Source organism: Mobula birostris, chromosome 3 (assembly GCF_030028105.1).
Source record: "Mobula birostris isolate sMobBir1 chromosome 3, sMobBir1.hap1, whole genome shotgun sequence".
In the NCBI taxonomy this organism is placed as follows: Eukaryota; Metazoa; Chordata; class Chondrichthyes; order Myliobatiformes; family Myliobatidae; genus Mobula; species Mobula birostris.
This window is the reverse complement of record NC_092372.1, coordinates 3,040,834-3,061,700: the sequence shown is the minus strand read 5'-3', so window position 1 is coordinate 3,061,700 and position 20,867 is coordinate 3,040,834. Positions and strand designations below refer to the sequence as shown.

Here is a 20,867-nt window from a genome sequence, read left to right as displayed (position 1 = left end):
TCTTCCCACTAATTTTTGCTTTGTTGTATGCCCTTTCTTTTGCTTTTACAATAGCTTTGACTTCCCTTGTCAGCCATGGTTGTATTGTTTTACTATTTGAGTATTCCTTCATTTTTGGAATACATATGTCCTGCACCTTCCTCATTTCTCCCAGAAACACACACCAGCAGCTCCTTCCAATTTACTTTGGCAACTTCTCTCGCACTTTCCCTTACCCCACTGAAATATTGCTACATCAGACTTTACTTTCTCCTTATCAGATTTCAAATTGAACTCAATCATACTGTGATCACAAGTTCCTAAGGGTTCTTTTACCATAAGCTCCCTCATCGCCTCTGGTTCATTACATAACACCCAATCCAGTATAGCTACCCCCTAGCAGGCTCAATGACAAACTGCTCTAAAGAGCCATATCTTAGACATTCAACAAACTCACTCTCTTCAGATCCATTTCCAACCTGATTTTCCCAATCAACCTGCATGTTAAAATCTCCCATGACTACCATAACATTGCCCTTTTGACTCGCCTTTTCTATTTCCTGTTGCAACCTGTGGTCCACATCCCAGGCACTGTTGGGAGGCCTGTATATAACTGCCAACAACGTCCTTTTACCCTTGCAGTTTCTTAACTCAACCCACAAGGATTCAACATCTTCCAATCCCATGCCACATCTTTCTACAGATTTGATGCCATTCTTTACCAGTAGAGCCACTCCACCCCCTCTGTCTACCTTCCTATCCCTCAGATATAATGTGCTACCTTTAACATTCAGCTCCCAACTACAACCATACTTCAGCCACGATTCAGTGATGGCCACAACATTATACATGACAATCTGTCATAGTACAATGAGATCATCGATCTTATTTCTTATACTACTTGCATTTAGATACAACACCTTGAGCACTGTATTTGCTATCTTTTCTGATTCTGCATCCCTAATGATTTAATACTCAGCCTGTTGGCTGCAACTAAGTCCATCACCTGCCTGTGCTTCCTGACAGTCTGACTGCACGCCATCTTGACTTTTTTACCATCCTATACTGAGTCCCTTCACCCCGGTTCCCAACCCCCTGCCAAATTAGTTTAAACCCTCCCCAACAGCTCTAACAAACCTGCCCGCGAGAATATTGGTCCCCCTCGGGTTCAGGTGCAACCTGTCGCTTTTGAACAGGTATACCTCATACAAACACAAATCTAAATAAATAGCGATAAATAACAAGTATGAAATACAGTTGCAAGAGAAACTTTGTGAATGCTTTGCAATTACCTGGCTTTCTGCATTAATTACTTATAAAATGTGGATTGATCTTCATTTGAGTCACAATAATATACAAACACAATCTGCCTAAACTAATAACACACAAACAATTGTACTACTTCTCATCATTACTGAGTACACCATGTAAACATTCATAGTCTAGGTTCAAAAGAGTATGTGAACCTCTGGGGTAATGCCTCCTACAGAAGCTATTTGGAGACCGGTGTTCCAATCAATGAGATGAGATTGGAGGTATGGGTTGCAGAGGTGCCCTGTTCTATACAAAAGACACATAAAGTCAGGTTACTGACAGAGCCTGCTCTTCTCAAGAAAGCTCTGTTTACGCGCACCATGCCTCGATCAAACAACTTTCAGAGGGCCTTAGAAGAACTGTAGAGATGCATGAAGCTGGAAAAGGCTACAGAAAACATTTATGAAGACCTGAGTGTTCATCAGTCCACACTAAGAGAAACTGTCTACAAGTGGAGGGAATTCAGTATTGTTGCTACTCTCCCTAGGAGAGAACATCCTGCAAAGATCACAGAAAGAGCACAATGTACAACGCTGAAGGAAAAAGAGCCCAATGGTAACAGCAATAGACCTACAGAAAGCGCTGGAACTTGCTAAACTCTGTTCATGTGTCCGCTATAAGATAAACACTGAACAAGAATAGTGTTCGTGTGAAGACACCACTGCTTTTCTGCGCATCTCAAGTTTGCAAAAGACCATCTGCATGCTCCACAACGCTTGTGCGACAATATCCTATGGACAGATGAGACAAAAGTTGAGCTTTTTGGCAGAGATGCACCACTACGTTTGGAGGGGAAAGGGCACTGCACACCAACACCTCAAACCAACTGGAAGCCTGGTGGAAGGAACATCATGGTTTGGGGCTGTTTTGCTGCCTCAGGGCCTGGGCAGCTTGCAATCATTTGAGGGAACAATGAATTTAAAAATGGTATCAAGACATTTTACAGGAAAATGTCAGAGTACCAGTCCATCACCTGAAGCTCAATAGAAGTTGGATGATGCAACAAGACAACAATCGAAACACAAGAGTAAATCAACAGAATGGTTTAGAAAGAAGAAACTTTGTGTTTTGGAATGGCCAAGTTGGAGTCCAGACCTTAACCCAATTGAGATGAGGGCTGTTCAAGCAAGGGGTAGTGGAGGTATAATTTGTCCATCAGTGCTGATCATCCCATCCTTGACTAAGCTGTTCCACCGTGAACACGATCTGTTATGAGTCAACATGATGCTTTCAGATCAGGTCATGCATAGCACATACCTCCGCCGCACTGCTCGGGTGTGTTTCTGGGGTACAGGAGCTAGCGACCCTTGTGCCTGTTCTCTGAGCAGTAGTGAACCATCTGATTGGCCTGTCAGCATTCTCTTTGGGAACTAGTTGACCTGATCAGCATTTCTGATCTGGCTATTGTTCACAATTGCACTTAATTTAAAAAAAATTGATGAATTGAAACAGTTTTGTATGGAGGAGTGATCTAAAACTCTTCCTTGCTGTTGTGCATGTTTGATCAACAGCTACAGGAAACGTTTGGTGGAGGTTATTGCTGGTAAAGGAGGTTCTACCAGTTATTAATTACACGGGTTCACATACTTTTTACAGCCTGGACTGTGAATGATGAAACAATGTGTTCAATAAAGACATAAAAAGTTCAATTGTTTGTGCGTTATTAGTTCAGGCATGTTATCTTTTATCGTGACTGAGGTGTCAAGCTCAGACCACATTTTATGGGTAATTAATGCAGAAAACCAGATAACTGCAAAGGCTTCACAAACTTTTTCTTGCAACTGTACCATGAAATATCAAGATGAAGAGTTGTTAAAGCGAGACCATCGACTGTGGGAACACCAGAAATAGAATGTGCATCGTTATCCCCTTTTTATTCAGGAGCCCGATGGTTAAGGGTTAGTAACTGTTCTTGAACCTGGTGGTGCGAGTCCTGAGACTCCTGTCCCTTCTAATTGATGACAGCAGTGAGTAAAGAGCATGGTCTGGGTGGTGAGGATCTTTGATGATGGTTGCTGCTTTTCTACAATGTTTCATGTAGAGGTTCTCAATGGTTAAGAGGGCTTTTTCTGTGATGTACTGAGCTGAATCCACTACCTTTTGTAGGGATTTCTGCTTAAAGGCATTGGTGTTCCCATACCAGGCCATAATGCAGCCAGTCAGCACACTTCCACTACACATCTACAGAAGTTTGCCAAGGCTTTTGATGACGTGCCGAACCTCTGCAGACTCCTGAGGAGGCAGAGGCACTGTTGTGCTTTCTTCACAATTATATTGAGCCAGGTTGACCTTCATTAATCCGGCTACCAGTAATCTGGTTTCTTCGATAATCCGGCACTGATTATGCTTAATGTGATCCTTCTGTAATTCAGCATTTTCACTAATCCGGCACCCCTCAGATCCCAATGGTGCTGGATTAGACAAGGTCAACCTGTGTGATGGGGCCAGGACATGTTCTCTAAGATAGTGACACCAGGAATTTAAAGTTACTGACCCTCTCCACCTCTGATCCTCCAATGAGGACGGGGTCAAGGACCTCTGGTTTCCATCTCATGAAGTCCACAATCAGTTCCTTGGTTTTATCGACATTCAGTGGAGGTTCAAACACGAGGAAATCTGCAGATGCTGGAAATTCAAGCAATTCCCTCCCACTCCTGTCTCCTCCTATCATTTTGGATCTCCCCCTCCCCCTCCCACTTTCAAATCTCTTACTAGCTCTTCCTACAGTTAGTCCAGAAGAAGGGTCTCAGCCCAAAACGTCGACTGTACCTCTTCCTAGAGATGCTGCCTGGCCTGCTGCGTTCACTAGCAATGTTTAAGTGTGTTGCTTGAGTGGAGGTTGTTGTGAGTCCATTACTCATCCCTACTTTCAATCTGTCTCCTGTATGCTGATTCATCAGCACCTTTGATACAGCCCACAATTTTTCAGCATTGGATCTGCAGTAAGAAACATTTTGTTCTCCTTTACACTTGTGTACTAGAAATGACAGGAAACCAGGGAGACTGGGGATGTACATGTGCTGTGCAGGAAGTGTGTAGTCAGGAAACATAGTCAGTCTTTATCCAAGGATGCAGGAGTCTACAACTAGATGACACACTCAAGGTGAAACGGTAAATATATAAATTTCGCAGGGACAAATTTTCCCACAGAAGTTGATCGATTTATGAAACAAGCTAGAAGAGATGATAAAGGTAGTCTAATCACAGTGTTTCAACAGCAGCTGGTTGGTACAAGGCAATATGGGCCAAATACAGGAAAAAGAGATTGGCATGGATGATGATCTCAGTGTGCAGATGAATTTCACCCCTCCCATTCTCTACAGTCCATCAACACCGTGTCACTCTCTTCAATCACTCTCCCACTCTCTACAGTCCATCAACACCATGTGACTCTCTTCAATCACTCTCCCACTCTCTACAGTCCATCAACACAGTGTGACTCTCTTCAATCACTCTCCCACTCTCTGCAGTCCATCAACACCGTGTGACTCTCTTCAATCACTCTCCCACTCTCGACAGTCCATCAACACCGTGTGACTCTCTTCAATCACTCTCCCACTCTCGACAGTCCATCAACACCGTGTGACTCTCTTCAATCCCTCTCCCACTCTCTACAGTCCATCGACACCGTGTGACTCTCTTCAATCACTCTCCCACTCTCTACAGTCCATCGACACCGTGTGACCCTCTTCAATCACTCTCCCACTCTCTACAGTCCATCCACACCATGTGACTCTCTTCAATCACTCTCCCACTCTCTACAGTCCATCGACACCGTGTGACTCTCTTCAATCACTCTCCCACTCTCTACAGTCCATCAACACTGTGCGACTCTCTTCAATCACTCTCCCACTCTCTAAAGTCCATCAACACCGTGTGACTCTCTTCAATCACTCTCCCACTCTCTACTGTCCATCAACACCGTGTGACGCTCTTCAATCACTCTCCCACCCTCTACAGACCCTCTACCCTTTATCACAAACAAGATAAAAATCTGCAGATGCTTGAAATCCGAGCAACACACACTAAATGCTGGAGGAAATCAGCAGGCCAGGCAGCACCTATGGAAAAAAAGTACAGTTGCCATTTCAGGCCGAGACCCTTCAGCAGGATTGCAGAATAAAAGGTGAGTAGATTTGAAAGGTGGTGGAGGGGAAGAGAGAAACACCAGGCAATAGGTGAAACTGAAGGGGAAGGATGAAGCAAAGAGCTGGGAAGTTGATTGGTGAAAGAGACAGAAGGTCATGGAAGAAAGAAGAGAGGGGAGGGGAGGAGTATCAGAGAGAGGCAACGGGCGGGCAAGGAGATAACACGAGGGGGGACAAGGTGATGGGAAATGGTGAAGGGTGGAGGCATTACTGGATGTTTCAGAAATCGATGTTCATGCCATTAGTTTGGAGGCAACCCAAACGGAATGTGTGTTGTACCTCCAACCTAAGTGTGGCCTTATCCAACAGTGGAGGAGGCCGTGGATGGACGTATCGGAATGGGAATGGGAAGTGGAATTAAAACGGGTGGCCACTGAGAGACGCCACTTCAGAGTTAGAGTGAGCCTGTTTCTTCTGCCAGACGGAGCGTAAATGCTCAGTGAAGCATTCTCCCAATCTACGTCGGTCTCACCGATATACAAGAGGCTGTGGATGCTGCCTGCCCTGCTGAGTTCCTCCAGCATTTTGTGTGTGCTGATAGGTTTATTTTTGTTTTTTTTATTTTTTTAAACTTTATTTTCATCTTTATACTTTCATCCTATTCTAAATCTTTTTGATCTATATTGTCAGTATGAAAAGTGCTTGATAAATAAGTTATCATTAACTCTAAGCGTTGCTTTGAATCTACAATTCTGAAATGTCACTGGTGACAGTTGACTGGTAGCTGTTGAGAACCTTCTGGCAGGTTGTTAAGTAAACATAAGACCACAAGACAGAGAAACAGAATTAGGCCTTTCAGCCTATCAGCTCCCCTCCATCACTTCAACATTAATGATCCCGGATCCCATTCAAATCCATACTCCTGCCCCCCGACCAATCAGGCAACTATCAATTTCTGCTTTGAATATACCCACGGACTTGCCCTCCACCACAGTCTGTGGCAAAGCATTCCACAGATTCACTATGCTTTGTCTAAAAAAGTTCCTCCATACTGCTGTTCTAAAAGGTTGCCCTCAGTTTTGAGGCTGTGCCCACTAGTCCCCACCATAGGAAACATCCTCTCCACATCCACCCTATCTAGTCCTTTCAACATTCAGTAGGTTGCAATGAGATTAGATTAGATTAGATGCAATGAGATCCCCCACATTCTTCTAAATTCCAGAGAGTACAGGACCAAAGCTGCCAAACTCTCATTCCTGGTATCATCCTCATGAACCTTCTCTGGACTCCCTCCAATGACAACACATCCTTTCTGAGATAAGGGGCCCAAAACTATTGACAATACTCTAAGTGCGGCCTGACTAGTGTCTTATAAACAGTCAGCATTATCTCCTTGCAACACACATCAAAGTTGCTGGTGAACGCAGCAGGCCAGGCAGCATCTGTAGGAAGAGGTGCAGTCGACGTTTCAGGCCGAGACCCTTCGTCAGGACTAACTGAAGGAAGAGTGAGTAAGGGATTTGAAAGTTGGAGGGGGAGGGGGAGATCCAAAATGATAGGAGAAGACAGGAGGAGGAGGGATGGAGCCAAGAGCTGGACAGGTGATTAGCAAAAGGGATACGAGAGGATCATGGGACAGGAGGTCCGGGAAGAAAGACAGGGGGGTGGGGACCCAGAGGATGGGCAAGAGGTATATTCAGAGGGACAGAGGGAGAAAAAGGAGAGTGAGAGAAAGAATGTGTGTATAAAAATAAGTAACAGATTGGGTACGAGGGGGAGGTGGGCGTCTTCTCCTATCATTTTGGATCTCCACCTCCCCCTCCAACTTTCAAATACCTTACTCACTCTTCCTTCAGTTAGTCCTGACAAAGGGTCTCGGCCTGAAACGTCCACTGCACCTCTTCCTAGAGATGCTGCCTGGCCTGCTGCGTTCACCAGCAACTTTTATGTGTGTTGCTTGAATTTCCAGCAGCTGCAGAATTCCTGTTGTTAGCATTATCTCCTTGTTTTTATATTCTATTCCCCTTGAAATAAATGCCAACTTTACATTTGTCTTCTTTACCACAGACTCAACCTGTGAATTAACCTTCTGGGGCCTTGCACGAGGACTCCTCGGTCCCTCTGCACCTCTGGTGTTTGAATTCTCTCCACTTACATAATTGTCTGTACTATTGTTCCTTTTACCACAGTGCACTATCATACATTTCCCAACACTGTATTCCATCTGCCACTTTTTTGTCCATTCTTCCAATTTGTCTAAGTCCTGCTGCAATCACACTGCTTCCTCAGCACTACCTACCCCGCCACCTATCTTATCATCTGCAAACTGCCACAAAGCTATCAGTTCCATTATCCAAATCATTGATAATGTGAAAAGTAGCACTCCCACAACTGACCCTGAGGAACACCACTAGTCACCAGCAGCCAGAAAAAAGCCCCCTTTATTCCCACTCACTGCCTCCTACCTGTCAGCCATTCCTCTATCCATGCCAGTATCTTTCCTGTAACGCCATAGGATTTCATCTTGTTAAGCAGCCTCATGTGTGGCACCTTTTCAAACACCTTCTGAAAATCCAAGTAAATGACATCCAATGTCTCTCCTTTGTCCACCCTGTTTGTTACTTCCTCGAAGAACTCTAACAGATTTGTCAGACAAGATTTCCCTTTACAGAAACCATGCTGACTTCGACTTATTTTATCATTCGTCTCCAAGTGCCCCGAAACTTCTTTCTTAATAATAGACTCCAACACTTTCCCAGCCACTGAGATTCAGCTAACTGGTCTACAACTGTCTCTCTGGAGTGACATTTGCAATTTTCCAGTCCTCCAGGACCAAGCCAGAATCAAGTGATTCTTGAAAGATCATGACTGATGCATCCGTTATCTCTTCAGCAACCTCTCTCAGGACTCTGGGATGCAGTTCATCTGGTCCAGGTGACTTATCCACCACAGGACCTTTCAGCTTACCTGGTACTTTTTCTTTGTAATAGCAATGACATTCACTCCTGCTCCCTGACACTCACAGACTTCAGGCGTATAGCTCGTGCCTTCCACCGTAAAGACTGAAGCAAAGTACCCACCAAGTTCAACCACCATTTCTTTGTCCCCCCATTACTACCTCAGCAGCATCATTTTCCAGTGGTCTAATATCAACTCTCACCTCCCTTTTACTCCTTTTATAACTGAAAAAACTTTTCGTATCCTGCTTTATATTATTGGCTAGTTTGCCCTCATATTTCATCTTTTCCCTTAAAGCTTTCTTCGTTACCTTTTGTTGGATTTTAAAAGCTTCCCAGTCATCCAGTTTTGCTACCTTATATGCCCTTTTCTTGGCTTTTGTGCAGTCCTTAACTTCCCTTGTCAGCCACAGTTGCCTCACCCTGCTATTTGAGTACTACTATTTCTGTGGGACAGATCTATTTTGCGCCTTATGAACTAGTCACAAAAACTTCAGCCATCTTTGTTCTGCCGTCATCCCTGCCAGTATCCTCTTCCAATCCACCTGGGCAAGCTCCTCTCTCATGCCTCTGTAATTCCCTTTATTCCATTGTGATAGAGTGAGTTATGTTTCTCCCTCTCAAATTCCAGTAAGAATTTAATTATATTATGATCATCGTCTCCTAAGGGTTCCTTTACATTAAGCTTTCTAGTAAGATCTGGGTTATTTCACATCACCCAATCTAAAATAGCCTTTCCCCAAGCAGGAACAAACACAAGCTGCTCTAAAAAGCCATCTCGCAGCATTCAACACATTCAGAATCAGATTTATCATCACCAGCATGTGACGTGAAATTTGTTAACTCAGCAGCAGCAGTTCAATGCAATACATAATCTAGCAGAGAGAAAAAAAATAAAATAAAACATAATAAATAAACAAGTAAATCAATTACATATATTGAATAGATTAAAAAAACATGCAAAAACAGAAATACTGTATATTAAAAAAAAGTGAGGTAGTGTCCAATGCTTCAATGTCCATTTAGGAATCGGATGGCAGAGGGGCAGAGGGGAAATTCCCTCTCTTGCTATCCTACAGCAACCTGATTTTCCCAATCCCCTGGCATATATCCCCCATTACAATTGTGTTATTACCTTTACTGCAAGCCTTTTCCAGCTTCCTTTGCAATCTCAACAGCACATCTTGGCTACTATTTGGAGGCCGATACATGAGACCCATAATAGATTTTTTATCCTTGCAGTTTCTAAACTCCTCCCACAAAGATTCGACATTCTCTGACAGTCACCTTTTTCTAAAGATCCATCTCTTACCAACAGAGCTACACCACCACCTCTGCCTTCCTGCATGTTCTTTCAACTAAAAGTATATTCTTCGATGTTCAGCTCCTAACTCTGGCCTCCTTTCAGCCACGACTCGGTGATGCCCACAACGTCATACCGACCGATCTCTAATTGCGCCCCAAGTTCGTCCACCTTTTCCCGAATACCAAGTGGATTTAAATACAGCACCTTCAGTTCACCCTTATGAATTTTGTTTCAGTGGTACAATTTAACTCTTTGCTCTGTCTGCATTTGTACTCAATCATTGGCTTGTCCACTCTTACATTCATATTATATATTGCATCATCTACTGGCTCATACTGGTTCCCATCCCCCTGCCATATTAGTTTAAACCATCCCAACAGCTTGAGCAAAGCTGTCTGCAAGGATATTGGTCCCCCTCAGATTCAAGTGCAACCCGTCCCTTTTGTGTAGGTCCCACCTGCCCCAGACCAGGTCCCAATGATTCAGGAACCTGAATCCCTGCCCCCTGCTCCAATCCCTCAGCCACGCATTTACCCCCACCTCATCCCATTCCTATACTCACTGTCACGTGGCACAGGCAGCAATCCGAAGATTACTACCCTTGAGGTCCTGCTTCTCAGCTTCCTTCCTAACTCCCTGCATTCTGCTTTCAGAACCTCCTTTTTTCTTATAAAATGCACCACGACCCCTGTGTTCACCCTGCTTTTTCAGGATATTGTGGATGTGTTCAGAAACATCACGAGCCCTGGCACCTGAGAGGCAAACTACTATCTGTGTTTCTTTTACAGAGTCACCTGTCTGTCACCCTAACTATACAGTCCCCTAACTGCTGCCATCCTCTTCATTTCCCTACCCTTCTGAGCCACAGGGCCAGACTCAGTGCCAGAGGTACTTCCCCCAGGTAGGTTCCCCCCCCCCACGAAGAGTAATCAAAATGGAGTACTTTTTGTACTCACAGGGGTGCTCTCCACTATTCCATCCTTCTCCTGACAGTCACCTGTAGCCGTTCCAGAACAGCCCCGCCGATAAGTAGAATGCCCACCCTTGGCCAAGTGGGAAGTTGTAGACACTGCTGAGGGACAGTCTGAGAGCAGCCACTGAGACTTGGGAAGCCCTTGAGCTCCTCGGGCTTAATGACTTTCCTACCCCAGCCGCAGTCCCTTCCCCTTCCCCTAGACACTAGTGGCTGTTTCTTCCTCAGGGGATAGTGGTATGTTGTGTGGCTCAATTAGATCATGGGGAGGAGAGTTAAGGGACAAGCAGGAGCCTCTTTGGCTGTAGTTGGTGTATTACCTCTTGGTCAAGAATATTACTCTCTAGCTGCAGGGCAACATGGAGGGAAAGTGAGAGGAGGGAGTGTCGTCCATCTTGCACCAAACAGGTGTTAAATGTTTAAAAGCTTTATCTCCAAGTTCATCTGAGGAGTACTCCCAGTGCCACAGTCTAAGAACCAAGTTCAAGTTTACGTTTGTCATTCATCCATACTTGAATGCCCATGAATACAGACAAACAGCATTCCTCTGGGGCCAAGATGCAAAGGGACAATATGGCAAATGAGTACATGGTGGTGTTGGAGAGAGCACTTTCCATTTGACACACTGGGACTCTTTCTGAGACAGAGGCCTGCACTATGCAGGTGGGACATTTCAACAAGATCACATCAATTCTATTACAAAGGGGGGGGGGGGAGAGCATTGCGGTACTCCCGGAATATTGAAACTAATCACTCTGGGAATCTTTGTTGAAGTGAATTTTTTTTTTTTTTTTAAATATTAACAGCAAAGCAGATAATGGCAGCAATGAGCAACAAATGTGGTTGAACACAAGAGATTCTGCAGATACTAGAAATCCAGAGCAACACACACACACACTGCTGGAGGAACTCAGCAGGTCAGGCAGCATCGATGGAAGTGAATAGACGGTGATGTTTCAGGTGGAGACGCTTCTTCAGGACTAGTTTAAGTAAGTTTGACGGTACTAAATGCAGCAAGACATTGAATAAACTGTATGGAGATGAGCAAATTCCTATTATAGAAATGTGACTGCATAGCAACCAAAGCTGGAAACATTATTCCAGGGCATTAAACATTTGGAAAGGATAGCAAAAAGTACATGGGGAAATACTAATAATTAATCATGAAATAGGTATCACACTTTAAAAAAACCTCTTGGCTTGCAGATTGCAGAATATATTGAAATATTTCGAAACAAAGTCATAGCAGCAGACAGGAAACATATTTGTAACAGGTCTCTTAAATAGTTGTGTAAAATCAAATCAATTTTGCAAGACTGCCAGCCACAGCAGCAAGCCTGCAGAATGGGAGTGTTTTGGATTTAGCCAATAAAAAAGATGAAGAATTTGATGAAAGGAGAAAAGAGAACAAGTACACTTGTTGAAGAATCATCAGGGTTTCCTGGTTGGCAGGCTATGCAGGATTCTTGTGCCTAGGGTCACCTAACCAAGACCATAAGACAAAAGGGCCAAATTAGGCCATTCAGCCCATCAAGTGCGCTCCAACATTCAATCATGGCTGGTTTATTATCCCTCAACCCCATTCTCTTACCTTGTTCCCAGAACTTTTAATGCCCTAAGTAATCAAGAACCTATCAAACTTTATCAAGACCACACATAATAAGACAGACAGACCAACATGCAAGACAACAAACTGTGCAAATACAAAAATAAATAAACAAGCAAAAATAATCGAGAATGTGAAATGAACAGTCCTTGAAAGTTAGCCCGTTCGGTGTCGGGGTGAGTGAAGTTATCCACACTGGTTCAGGACTCTGATGGTTGAGGGGTGATAACTGTTCCTGAACCTGGTGGTGAGAGTCTGAGGCTCCTGTCCCTCTTCCCTGATGGCAGCAGCGAGAGCAGAGCATGAAATAGGTGGCGGGGGTCCCTGATGATGGACGTGCTTTGCTGACTGGGGGCACTGAATCTTACCAAGAGGGACACTTGATAAGGACAGAGCTGTTCGACGCTCTGTCACTGACTACATTCAAAAGTAAAACCCACAGGCTTTCAGATTTGAGAAGTGGGAAGAGTTATCCGGCTGGGCTGGGCTGGGCTGGGACAGGAACATTCGGCTGCGCTAGGTGCACGGAAATCAGGTAGCCCACACCCTGCCCGGCCCGGCCTTGACATCGTCCCTGAGTCTGGCAGCTGTAGCCACTGGAAGGGGCTGCCGTCGGGGTGCTCAGCCGCCGAAGCCACAGCTCGGCCGGCGGGCCAGCGGCCCTAGCCCCGCACAAAGGATCCCTCAAGCCCCGGCCCCCACCCCACGGGCCACAGCCTGGCAAGGGCCGCGAGCCTGTGGCGGTGCCGTGCACTGGGGAGGCGCAGCGCCGCCCGGGCCGGCCTGCGGCAACGCCAGCCGACCCCCCACAATCCCCGGACTCACCTGTGTCGGCGGCGCTGCAGGGTTGAGGTGCGGCGGACTCATTGATGGACAGCCGCGGCCTGACGTCACTGGCCCGCGACCCCGGCCGCCGGCAGTGACGTCACGAGAAGCGTCCCGACACGGCACCCGCGCAGGCGCGATGGGACTAACACGTGCGCGGCGACGAGGGCAAGAGGTGTGAAGCGGGAAGGAAAGCTTGAGGAGGTGGGGGAGTGAAATAGGGTGGTAGAGGGGAGATTATTGGGGTGGGGGTAGGGAGTGTGCTGGGGAGTGAACGAGGATGTGAGGGGGAGGGGTGAAATAGGAGGGCGAGTGTAGGGAGTGAACGAGAATGTGAGGGAGAGAAGGGAGAAGTAGGAGAGTGAGGGTGGGGAATGAACGAGGATGTGAGGGAGAGAGAGGTGAAATAGGAGGGTGGGGTGGGGAGTGAACTAGGATGTGGGGGAGACGGGTGAAATAGGAGGGGAGGGTGGGGTGGGGTAGGGAGTGAGCGAGGATGCAGGGGAGAGGGGTGAAATAGGTTGGAGTAGGGAGTGAACGAGGATGAGGGAGAGAGGGGTGAAATAGGGGTTGGGGAAGGGGTGAAATAGGATGATGAGAGGGGAGATGATCAGGTTGGGTGTGAAATAGGAGGATGGGGAGAGGGGAGAATATCTGGGTGAAATAGAGTGGGGAGAGGTCAGATTATCAGAGTGTGGGCAGGGATGAAATAGAATGGGAAGAATGGAAATTATTGGGTGTGAAATAGGAAGGTGGAGATAGGGGATATTATCAGGATGGAGGGTCAAGGGGAGAGGGGAGATTGGATGTGAAATAGGAGGGTGGGGAGAGGGAGGATTATCGGGGTGGGGTGAAATAGGGTGGGGAAATTAGCAGGATGGAGGGTCAAATAGGAGGAGAGGGGAAATTATTGGGTGTGAAATAGGGTGGGGAGTGGGGAGAGGGGAGGTTTGGGGTGTGAAATAGGATGTTGAGGAGTGACATGGGAGGTTAGGGGAGGGAGGGGAAAAATTGTTGGGGGTGGGATGTGAAGTAGGAAGGTGTGGTGTGACATGTGAGGGTGGAGTGGGGGTGGTTGTTTTGGAGGGCTGTGTGTACAGGGGAAAGTTGTGAAGCCAGTGGGTGTGCTGGAGAGAGTTTGTCAGTGGGGTGGGGAAGCTACCGTATGGTGGGGAGGGTTTCAGGGACAGGGATGGGGTATGGAGAGGACATTTCCTTTGGTGGTGGTGTTCTAGGGCCAGGCACAGCTTCGGAATACGTCGCTTTAGACAGAGACGAGAATTTCTTTAGCTAAAGGATGGTGAATGTGTGGAACTCATTGCCACAGACAGGTATGGAGGCCAAGCCGTTGGGTATATTTAAGGCAGAGATTGATAGATTCTGAATTAATTGTGGCATGAAAGGATACGGAGAGAAAGCAGGAGAATGAGTTTGAGAGAGATAATAAATCAGCCATGATGGAACGTTGCAGCAGACGTGATGGGCTGAATAGCCCAATTCTACTTTGTTTTATGGAAGGTGTCAGTGGGTGGATGAAGGGAAGGGGAAGGTTGTCGTTGAGGCAGCAGAGGGAGGGTACAGTGGGGAGGGGATCAAAGGATGACCAGTGGGGTGGGAAGAGGTGGGTAGCGATGGTTGTGGGATACTGGAGGCACGGAGCAGGAAGGGAAGTGGATGGGTCGGGTGAGGAGAGTTGTTAGTGGGGAGGGTGAGTGTTCTGACTCCAGCCTGGACCTTGACTGACAGCACCTCCAGGCCGGGACATTACATGCTGCCACTGGAACCCCTGTCTCCCCTTGCCCCACCACCACTCCACAATCCATGTCTCTCAGATCCCACCGCCAGCTCTTGGGCCTCGGAGACTCCATCTTCCTCTCACCCCACCTTCCCTGAACACCGCAAACTTCCATTCTCCCCAGACACAACCAACCATCTTCCTCCCTCCGATCCAAGCTCTCATCCATGCCAGGTCTTCACCATCCCCTCTGATCTTCCTCCCTGAGGCAGAACATTCTGTCCTCAATATGGGCCGCACCTTTGTCCCCCTGCACCCACACCTCAGTGAGTTCCATGCCTGCCATGACGCTCCACCGCCTCCATCACCGAGCCTACTTTTTTGACAAGGACTCTCCAGCCCGCACCGATGACCCCTTCTTCCGTCTTCAACCCCTCTCCTCTTCCTGGACACCTCGCTCTGGTCTTCCGCCTGCTCTGAATCTTTTCATCGCTGACTGCCAACAAGACATTAACTGGCTTGACTTTACAACTCCTCTCTCCAGTTCTAATCTCACTCCCTCACTCCTTCTGAATGCTCTGTTCTCCACTTTCTACGCGCTAGTCCTTACATCACCATCAAACCCATAGATAAGGGTGGTGCTGTAGTAGTCTGGTGGACCGATCTCTGTTACCAGATGCTCCTGACTCTACCAGCTTCCCGCATTTAGATTTAATTCTCTAATTCTCCAGAGTATGGATAGCTGGTGCAACACCTTTAAGGGTTCAGGATGGTCCCGCTAATTGGCAATCATGTCTTGGGCACCCAGAATTGAGTATTTAAAGAGCACCTGAAGTGAGGTTCGGAGCTCAATCGTAATCAGTGATCTTGTGTAGCATTTGTTTTGTGCTCAGTTCTAAAGCCCGTCTGGTATACTGTGTCTCAATCCTTGCTTCGGATGCTCCAAACCGGAGCAGAAGTGGGACGACTTCAGAAGGTCAAAGGGAGCGGGTCTGAGCCCAGTCCCAAGCATCGCAGTTCTGCTGCCCCGCCTTGGACCATAACTAACCAGTCTCCTGCTCCAGATGCCGTCGAGCTCATGCAGGTCAGCTGCACTGGATTCTCCACCGATGAGAGGTCCTGGCACTGGAGTCAAGGTAGCTGCTTTTACTGCGGGAGAGCAGGTCACCTGCGGGCCGAATATACCATGCTGCAACGGTCAGAAAATCTGCTAAGGCTGCCCAGCAGCCACTACTCCCAGTCCCACAGATTCTGGTTTCGTGCTGAAGGCAGAGTTCACCTGGAAAAAGAACCCGAGGTAAAGGCTTTTGTGGACTCTGGAGTAGTGAGTAGTTTTCTGGACTGAGGAACTGCCCGCTGGCTCAATGTACCATTGCAAGAATTGGGCCAGTCCACGCCCACAGCCACCCGCTAGGTCCAGGCAGATCCAGCGTCAGACTGTGGTTTTGCAGAGGAGTATTGAGGATCATGTGGAAGACATCAGTTTCACCTTTATTGATTCTCCCTGATCCTCTGGTCTCAGTCCCATGGCTGTCCCAGCATAACCCATCCATGGACTGGCGGGAGGGGGGAATCGGTACTTGGTCCAGTCATTGTAAGAGGGTTTGCTTGTGGCACGGCATTCTGAACCCCAGACTCCCTCAAGACTGATGACCAACAAGGGGGCAGCCTTCAGTGCAAGGTAACCTGACGATTCTGGAGACTTAGTCTGCCCTCACTTTCCGAGGGGTCTCCCGTCTTTCACACTCCCTCTTCAGCACAGTGATAACAGACGATACTGGGCGCTCCCCTTCTCGCGGGACCCCATTCACTTCTTAGTCCGTGCCCCCGGGGGCCCGGCTCCCTGTGGGCTTTATTGTGTGGGGTGGCCACACCAGCCGATCACAACCGGGACATCTCTGCCACGAGCTCCCCGGGGTGGGTTATCAGAGGTCACCTCAGCCAAGGGGACCACTACCGAGGACTGTATCCTGCTGACGGAAGCCTCCCGTGTCTCCATTGCATTCTCCTCCTCTCTTACTTCTCTGATTAGCTCGACAAACAAAAGTGGGGGGGGGGGCGCCTCTTACAAGACATTCAGAGACCCCAAGCAATCAAGTCTGGTGCCCTTCACCACTTGGTCCATTCTTAGCTGATTCTCCTCAGCCATCTGAATGGCCCCCCTACACCACAAGCAATTTAGCTGTCTCTCTAGCCAAAGGATGTAGGCAGAAAGCTTCTCCCCTTCTCCTGACACATGTTCTGAAACCCTGTCATGAGCTCCACTGGGCTTCCCATCACACCAAACATATTTTCTAGTGCTTGCATGTAGCCCGCAGAGGTAGCAAAGGGGTTCTGTGTCTTTGCAGATCTCACTATGTCAACAGCCAGCCTTTTCAAACTTTCAACCAATCGCTGTCTTTTTACATCATCAGAGCACTGCCACTCATTCAGAATCACTGAGGTCTGCTGTGCCCAGGTCTCATACTCCTCTTCCCCCTGGGGGGTGGGCTTCACCCCAGAGAACATCCTCAGCTTTCGATAGCTAGGACCCTCTGCCTGGCACTGGGCCATTTATTCGCCAGGGAGGTAAGGGTTGATACCAACTCAGAAATCCCACTCTTCCCTAGTGGACTCATTAGACATTTCAAATCAGACCACTCCTTCCCCTCGCTCTACAGAAACAAGAGCAACCTGTCTTTGAAGTCTCCGTCTCCAGCTACAGGAGACTCGGCTTCTGATTCAGCCCCCTCGCCTACACTCCCCTCCTCCCGGAACGTATGGACAGCCCACAGCAGCTCCCCCACCACCCCCCGGGCCCCATTAGTACCAGGCAGTTCCACTGCTGTTACGTCAGCGCTTGACTGAACTGAAACAAAGTCTTTACTCGCCATTTTGTCAAACCTCCGCTCCACAATCATAACTACTCCTACGGCTTTAACGGTACTTAAAGTTGGAATTAACAATTCATCAGGAATGCGAATGGCTACCCCACTCAATACACATGTATTCATTACCAGTAACCCCGTGGATTCGAACCACCGTCAACCCCTGCAGCGTCCATAACCATGTATAGGGAAGTCCAGGGAAGACCCTCTCCGGCCCCATCAAACTGGCCAGATTGAGACACTCCCCCACCCCAAACCCCGGTTTGTGTGGGTGCTGTGTAATTTACTACCCTGTGGCTAATTAGTGCCGTCAAATAACCGACAGTACACTGCATATGATGAAAGAAATTATACTTATGAATCTTAACTAAAGGGTTAGTAAAGAATAACAAAAAGAAAAGGGCCCATTCTGATTAAACAGTCAAATGTGCACAAGTTGGAGCTCATCTTGAACTTCCTGTCACTCACGCGCTGGGCCCTCAGTCAATGTGAATGCCCAATCCACCTTCTAAACATTGCTCACAATCCATCTCGAACAAATGGGTCTCCTACAGGATCGTATGCCACGACCAGTTCTCCCCATCGTCTTCTCTCTCCATCTCTTGCCCCTCACCGAGAAAACCTCTTGCTAATTGGATGGCACACATTCCACATCATCCCTATCTTCAACAATAACCCAAACAGGCTGGGGACAAAGCAAATGAAACAAGCTGCTCTTACAGAGCTTCCAAAGTGAAATGCATACTGTAAAACGGTAAAGATATGAACCAGGGCATTACATTAATATCTCTACACTCAAGCATTTCTATCCGCTGTAAGTCATCCCCACAATTGCCACTGGTGAATACTGAATTAAGTACCTCCTCTGTTTCCATGCACATGCTTCCACTCTCCTGATTGGTCCTATTCTCACACAGCTCATCCTCTTGCTCTTCATGTAGAATGCCTTCATATTTTCCTTAATCCTGCTCACCAAGGCCTTAAAGTGGTGGGCATAGAAATTCCTCTGTGCTCCCCCTAACTGAATCAAACACTCCAACTCCATCTCCAACAGTGGTATCATGTCTGTATGTGAGCCCTTCTTGAACACATTACGCTTCGTCTTTGAATCAGCTTCGCCTCCACTTCTGTTTGTGGTGATAGTTCACCATAACTTACTTCAAAAAAGGTTATTAATAATGTTTTTTGTCAAATAACTTGCCTTTTGAACCACCAGTAAGCTGTCACTCACCTTCAGTAGCCAGAGTAGGCCCAAAGCCTCTGTCTCAGTTCCTCATATTAGAGCAAATCGCTGCAAGGCTCGCAGACATGAAACACAACAACTGGAGCAGGCTCTGGGGAGAGAGGAGTGACCATGCGGGAGGGTGAGCGAAATCAGCTGGAACCTCACCTCCAATCCTCAAACGGGATGGTGCTTGTCCCTTGTGAGCCATGGTAGTGTCATTCTGCCCTCAGAATACTTTTTTGGGATGTATCTATCCTGCACCTTCCGAATTGCCCCCAGAAACTCCAACCATTGCTGTTCTGCCAGCATCCTTGTTAGTGTCTCTTTCCAGTCGATAAGACCATAAGATATAGAAGAAGACTTGGGCCATTTGTCCCATCAAGTTTTCATCAGAATCAGAATCAGGTTTATTATCACTGGCATGTGACGTGAAATTTGTTAACTTAGCAGCAGCAGTTCTATGCAATACATAATCTGGCAGAGAGAGACAAATAATGGTAATAAATAAAATAAAAATAACAAGTAAATCAATTACAATATTCTATATTGAATAGATTTTAAAAAGTGCATAAACAGAAATACTGTATATTAAAATAAAGTGAGGTAGTGTCCAAAGATTCAATGTCCATTTAGGAATCGGATGGCAGAGGGGAAGAAGCTGTTCCTGAATCACCGAGTGTGTACCTCCTATCTGATGGTAACAGTGAGAAAATAATCATCACAGCTGATCCAATTTTTCTCTCAGCCCCAATCTCCTGCCTTCTCCCCTTATCTCTTCATACCCTGTTCAATCAAGGATCTGTTAATCTCTGCTCTACATATACATAAAGACTTGGCCTCTTCAGCTGTCTGTGGCAAAGAATTCCACAGATTCACCATCCTCTATCAACAGAAATTCCTCCTCATCTCCATTCTAAAAGGATGCTCCTCTATTCTCAGCACAAACTAAGAGAAAATCTACGGATGCTAGAAATCAAAGCAACACACACAAAATGCTGGGGGAACTCAGCAGGCAGCATCTATGAGGGGTGATTGATAAGTTCGTGGTCTAAGGTAGAAGGAGATGAGTTATACGGCTCTCGTTACATGCACATGCAGTTCAACTCTGAGTGATTATGCAGAAAGTTTGAAGTTAATAACTCATCTCCTTCTACCTTAAGCCAAGAACTTCTCAATCACCCCTGATGAGTTATTAACTTCTAACTTTCTGCATAATCACTCAGAGTTGAACTGCACGTTCATGTAATGAGAGCCGTATAACTCATCTCCTTCTACCTTAGGCCGGGCACTTCATGGAGGTCCAAGACCGCTGGACTAAGTGTGTACATATAGGAGGGGACTATATTGAAAAATAAATGTGCTAGGTTTTCTAAAATTGACTCCTTCTACCTTGAGCCACGAACTTATCAATCACCCCTCGTATATTTAACTGTCGGTTCGGCTAGTGGCTTAATCTAGGGGAAGACAGCCCTCGGCCCGGCCAAACTTAAGAAATCTTGTTTGAGTGGATGTTGCACGATGTGTCCCCTGTTATAAATCAGTACCCCGAAATAACAAATAATACACAATATGCAATCAAACAATTGAGCTTTATAATTCTTAATTTAACTATATGGTTAGTAAAGAAACAAAAAAAGATAAGGGCCCATTCTCATGAAACAGTCTAATGGGCAACATTGGAGCTCACTGATAAGACCATTTGTGTCACGACCACGGATTTGGCAATGCAGTAGATATGGCAATTGTGCTTGTGAATATGCACCTGTCAGCTAATTATTATTAAATCGTGATATTATTTAACTCCATACTTGTCGTCATAGTGCTTGTCGAGACTTGGACAGAGCACAGCAACGCTTCGCTGCCTATTTGCATTAGGCATTCCCTGAGAAATTGGGCTGTCGAGTCAACTGACTCTGAAGACTAGCGGTATTCATTTAATGTTCTTTTCAGCCACAGTGTAGGCTTCCTTTGAGAGTTTTCATTAATGGCTCT

The 20,867-nt window shown here is 46.6% G+C and overlaps 1 protein-coding gene across 3 annotated transcripts in view; it reads right to left on the bottom strand.

The window, feature by feature from the left end:
* LOC140194868 (polycomb group RING finger protein 3) overlaps positions 1-13,103 on the bottom strand; it is a 261,263-nt gene extending 248,160 nt beyond the window's left edge. For 2 of the 3 annotated variants that reach the window (XM_072252152.1, XM_072252153.1), the window contains exon 1: positions 13,049-13,103. In XM_072252152.1, the coding sequence (XP_072108253.1) occupies positions 13,049-13,090 (42 nt within the window). In that variant the 5' untranslated portion in view covers positions 13,091-13,103. The remainder of the gene's footprint in view (positions 1-13,048) is intronic. The other variant, XM_072252151.1, reaches the window with a different exon arrangement.
* Between the last annotated feature and the right edge of the window lie 7,764 nt (positions 13,104-20,867).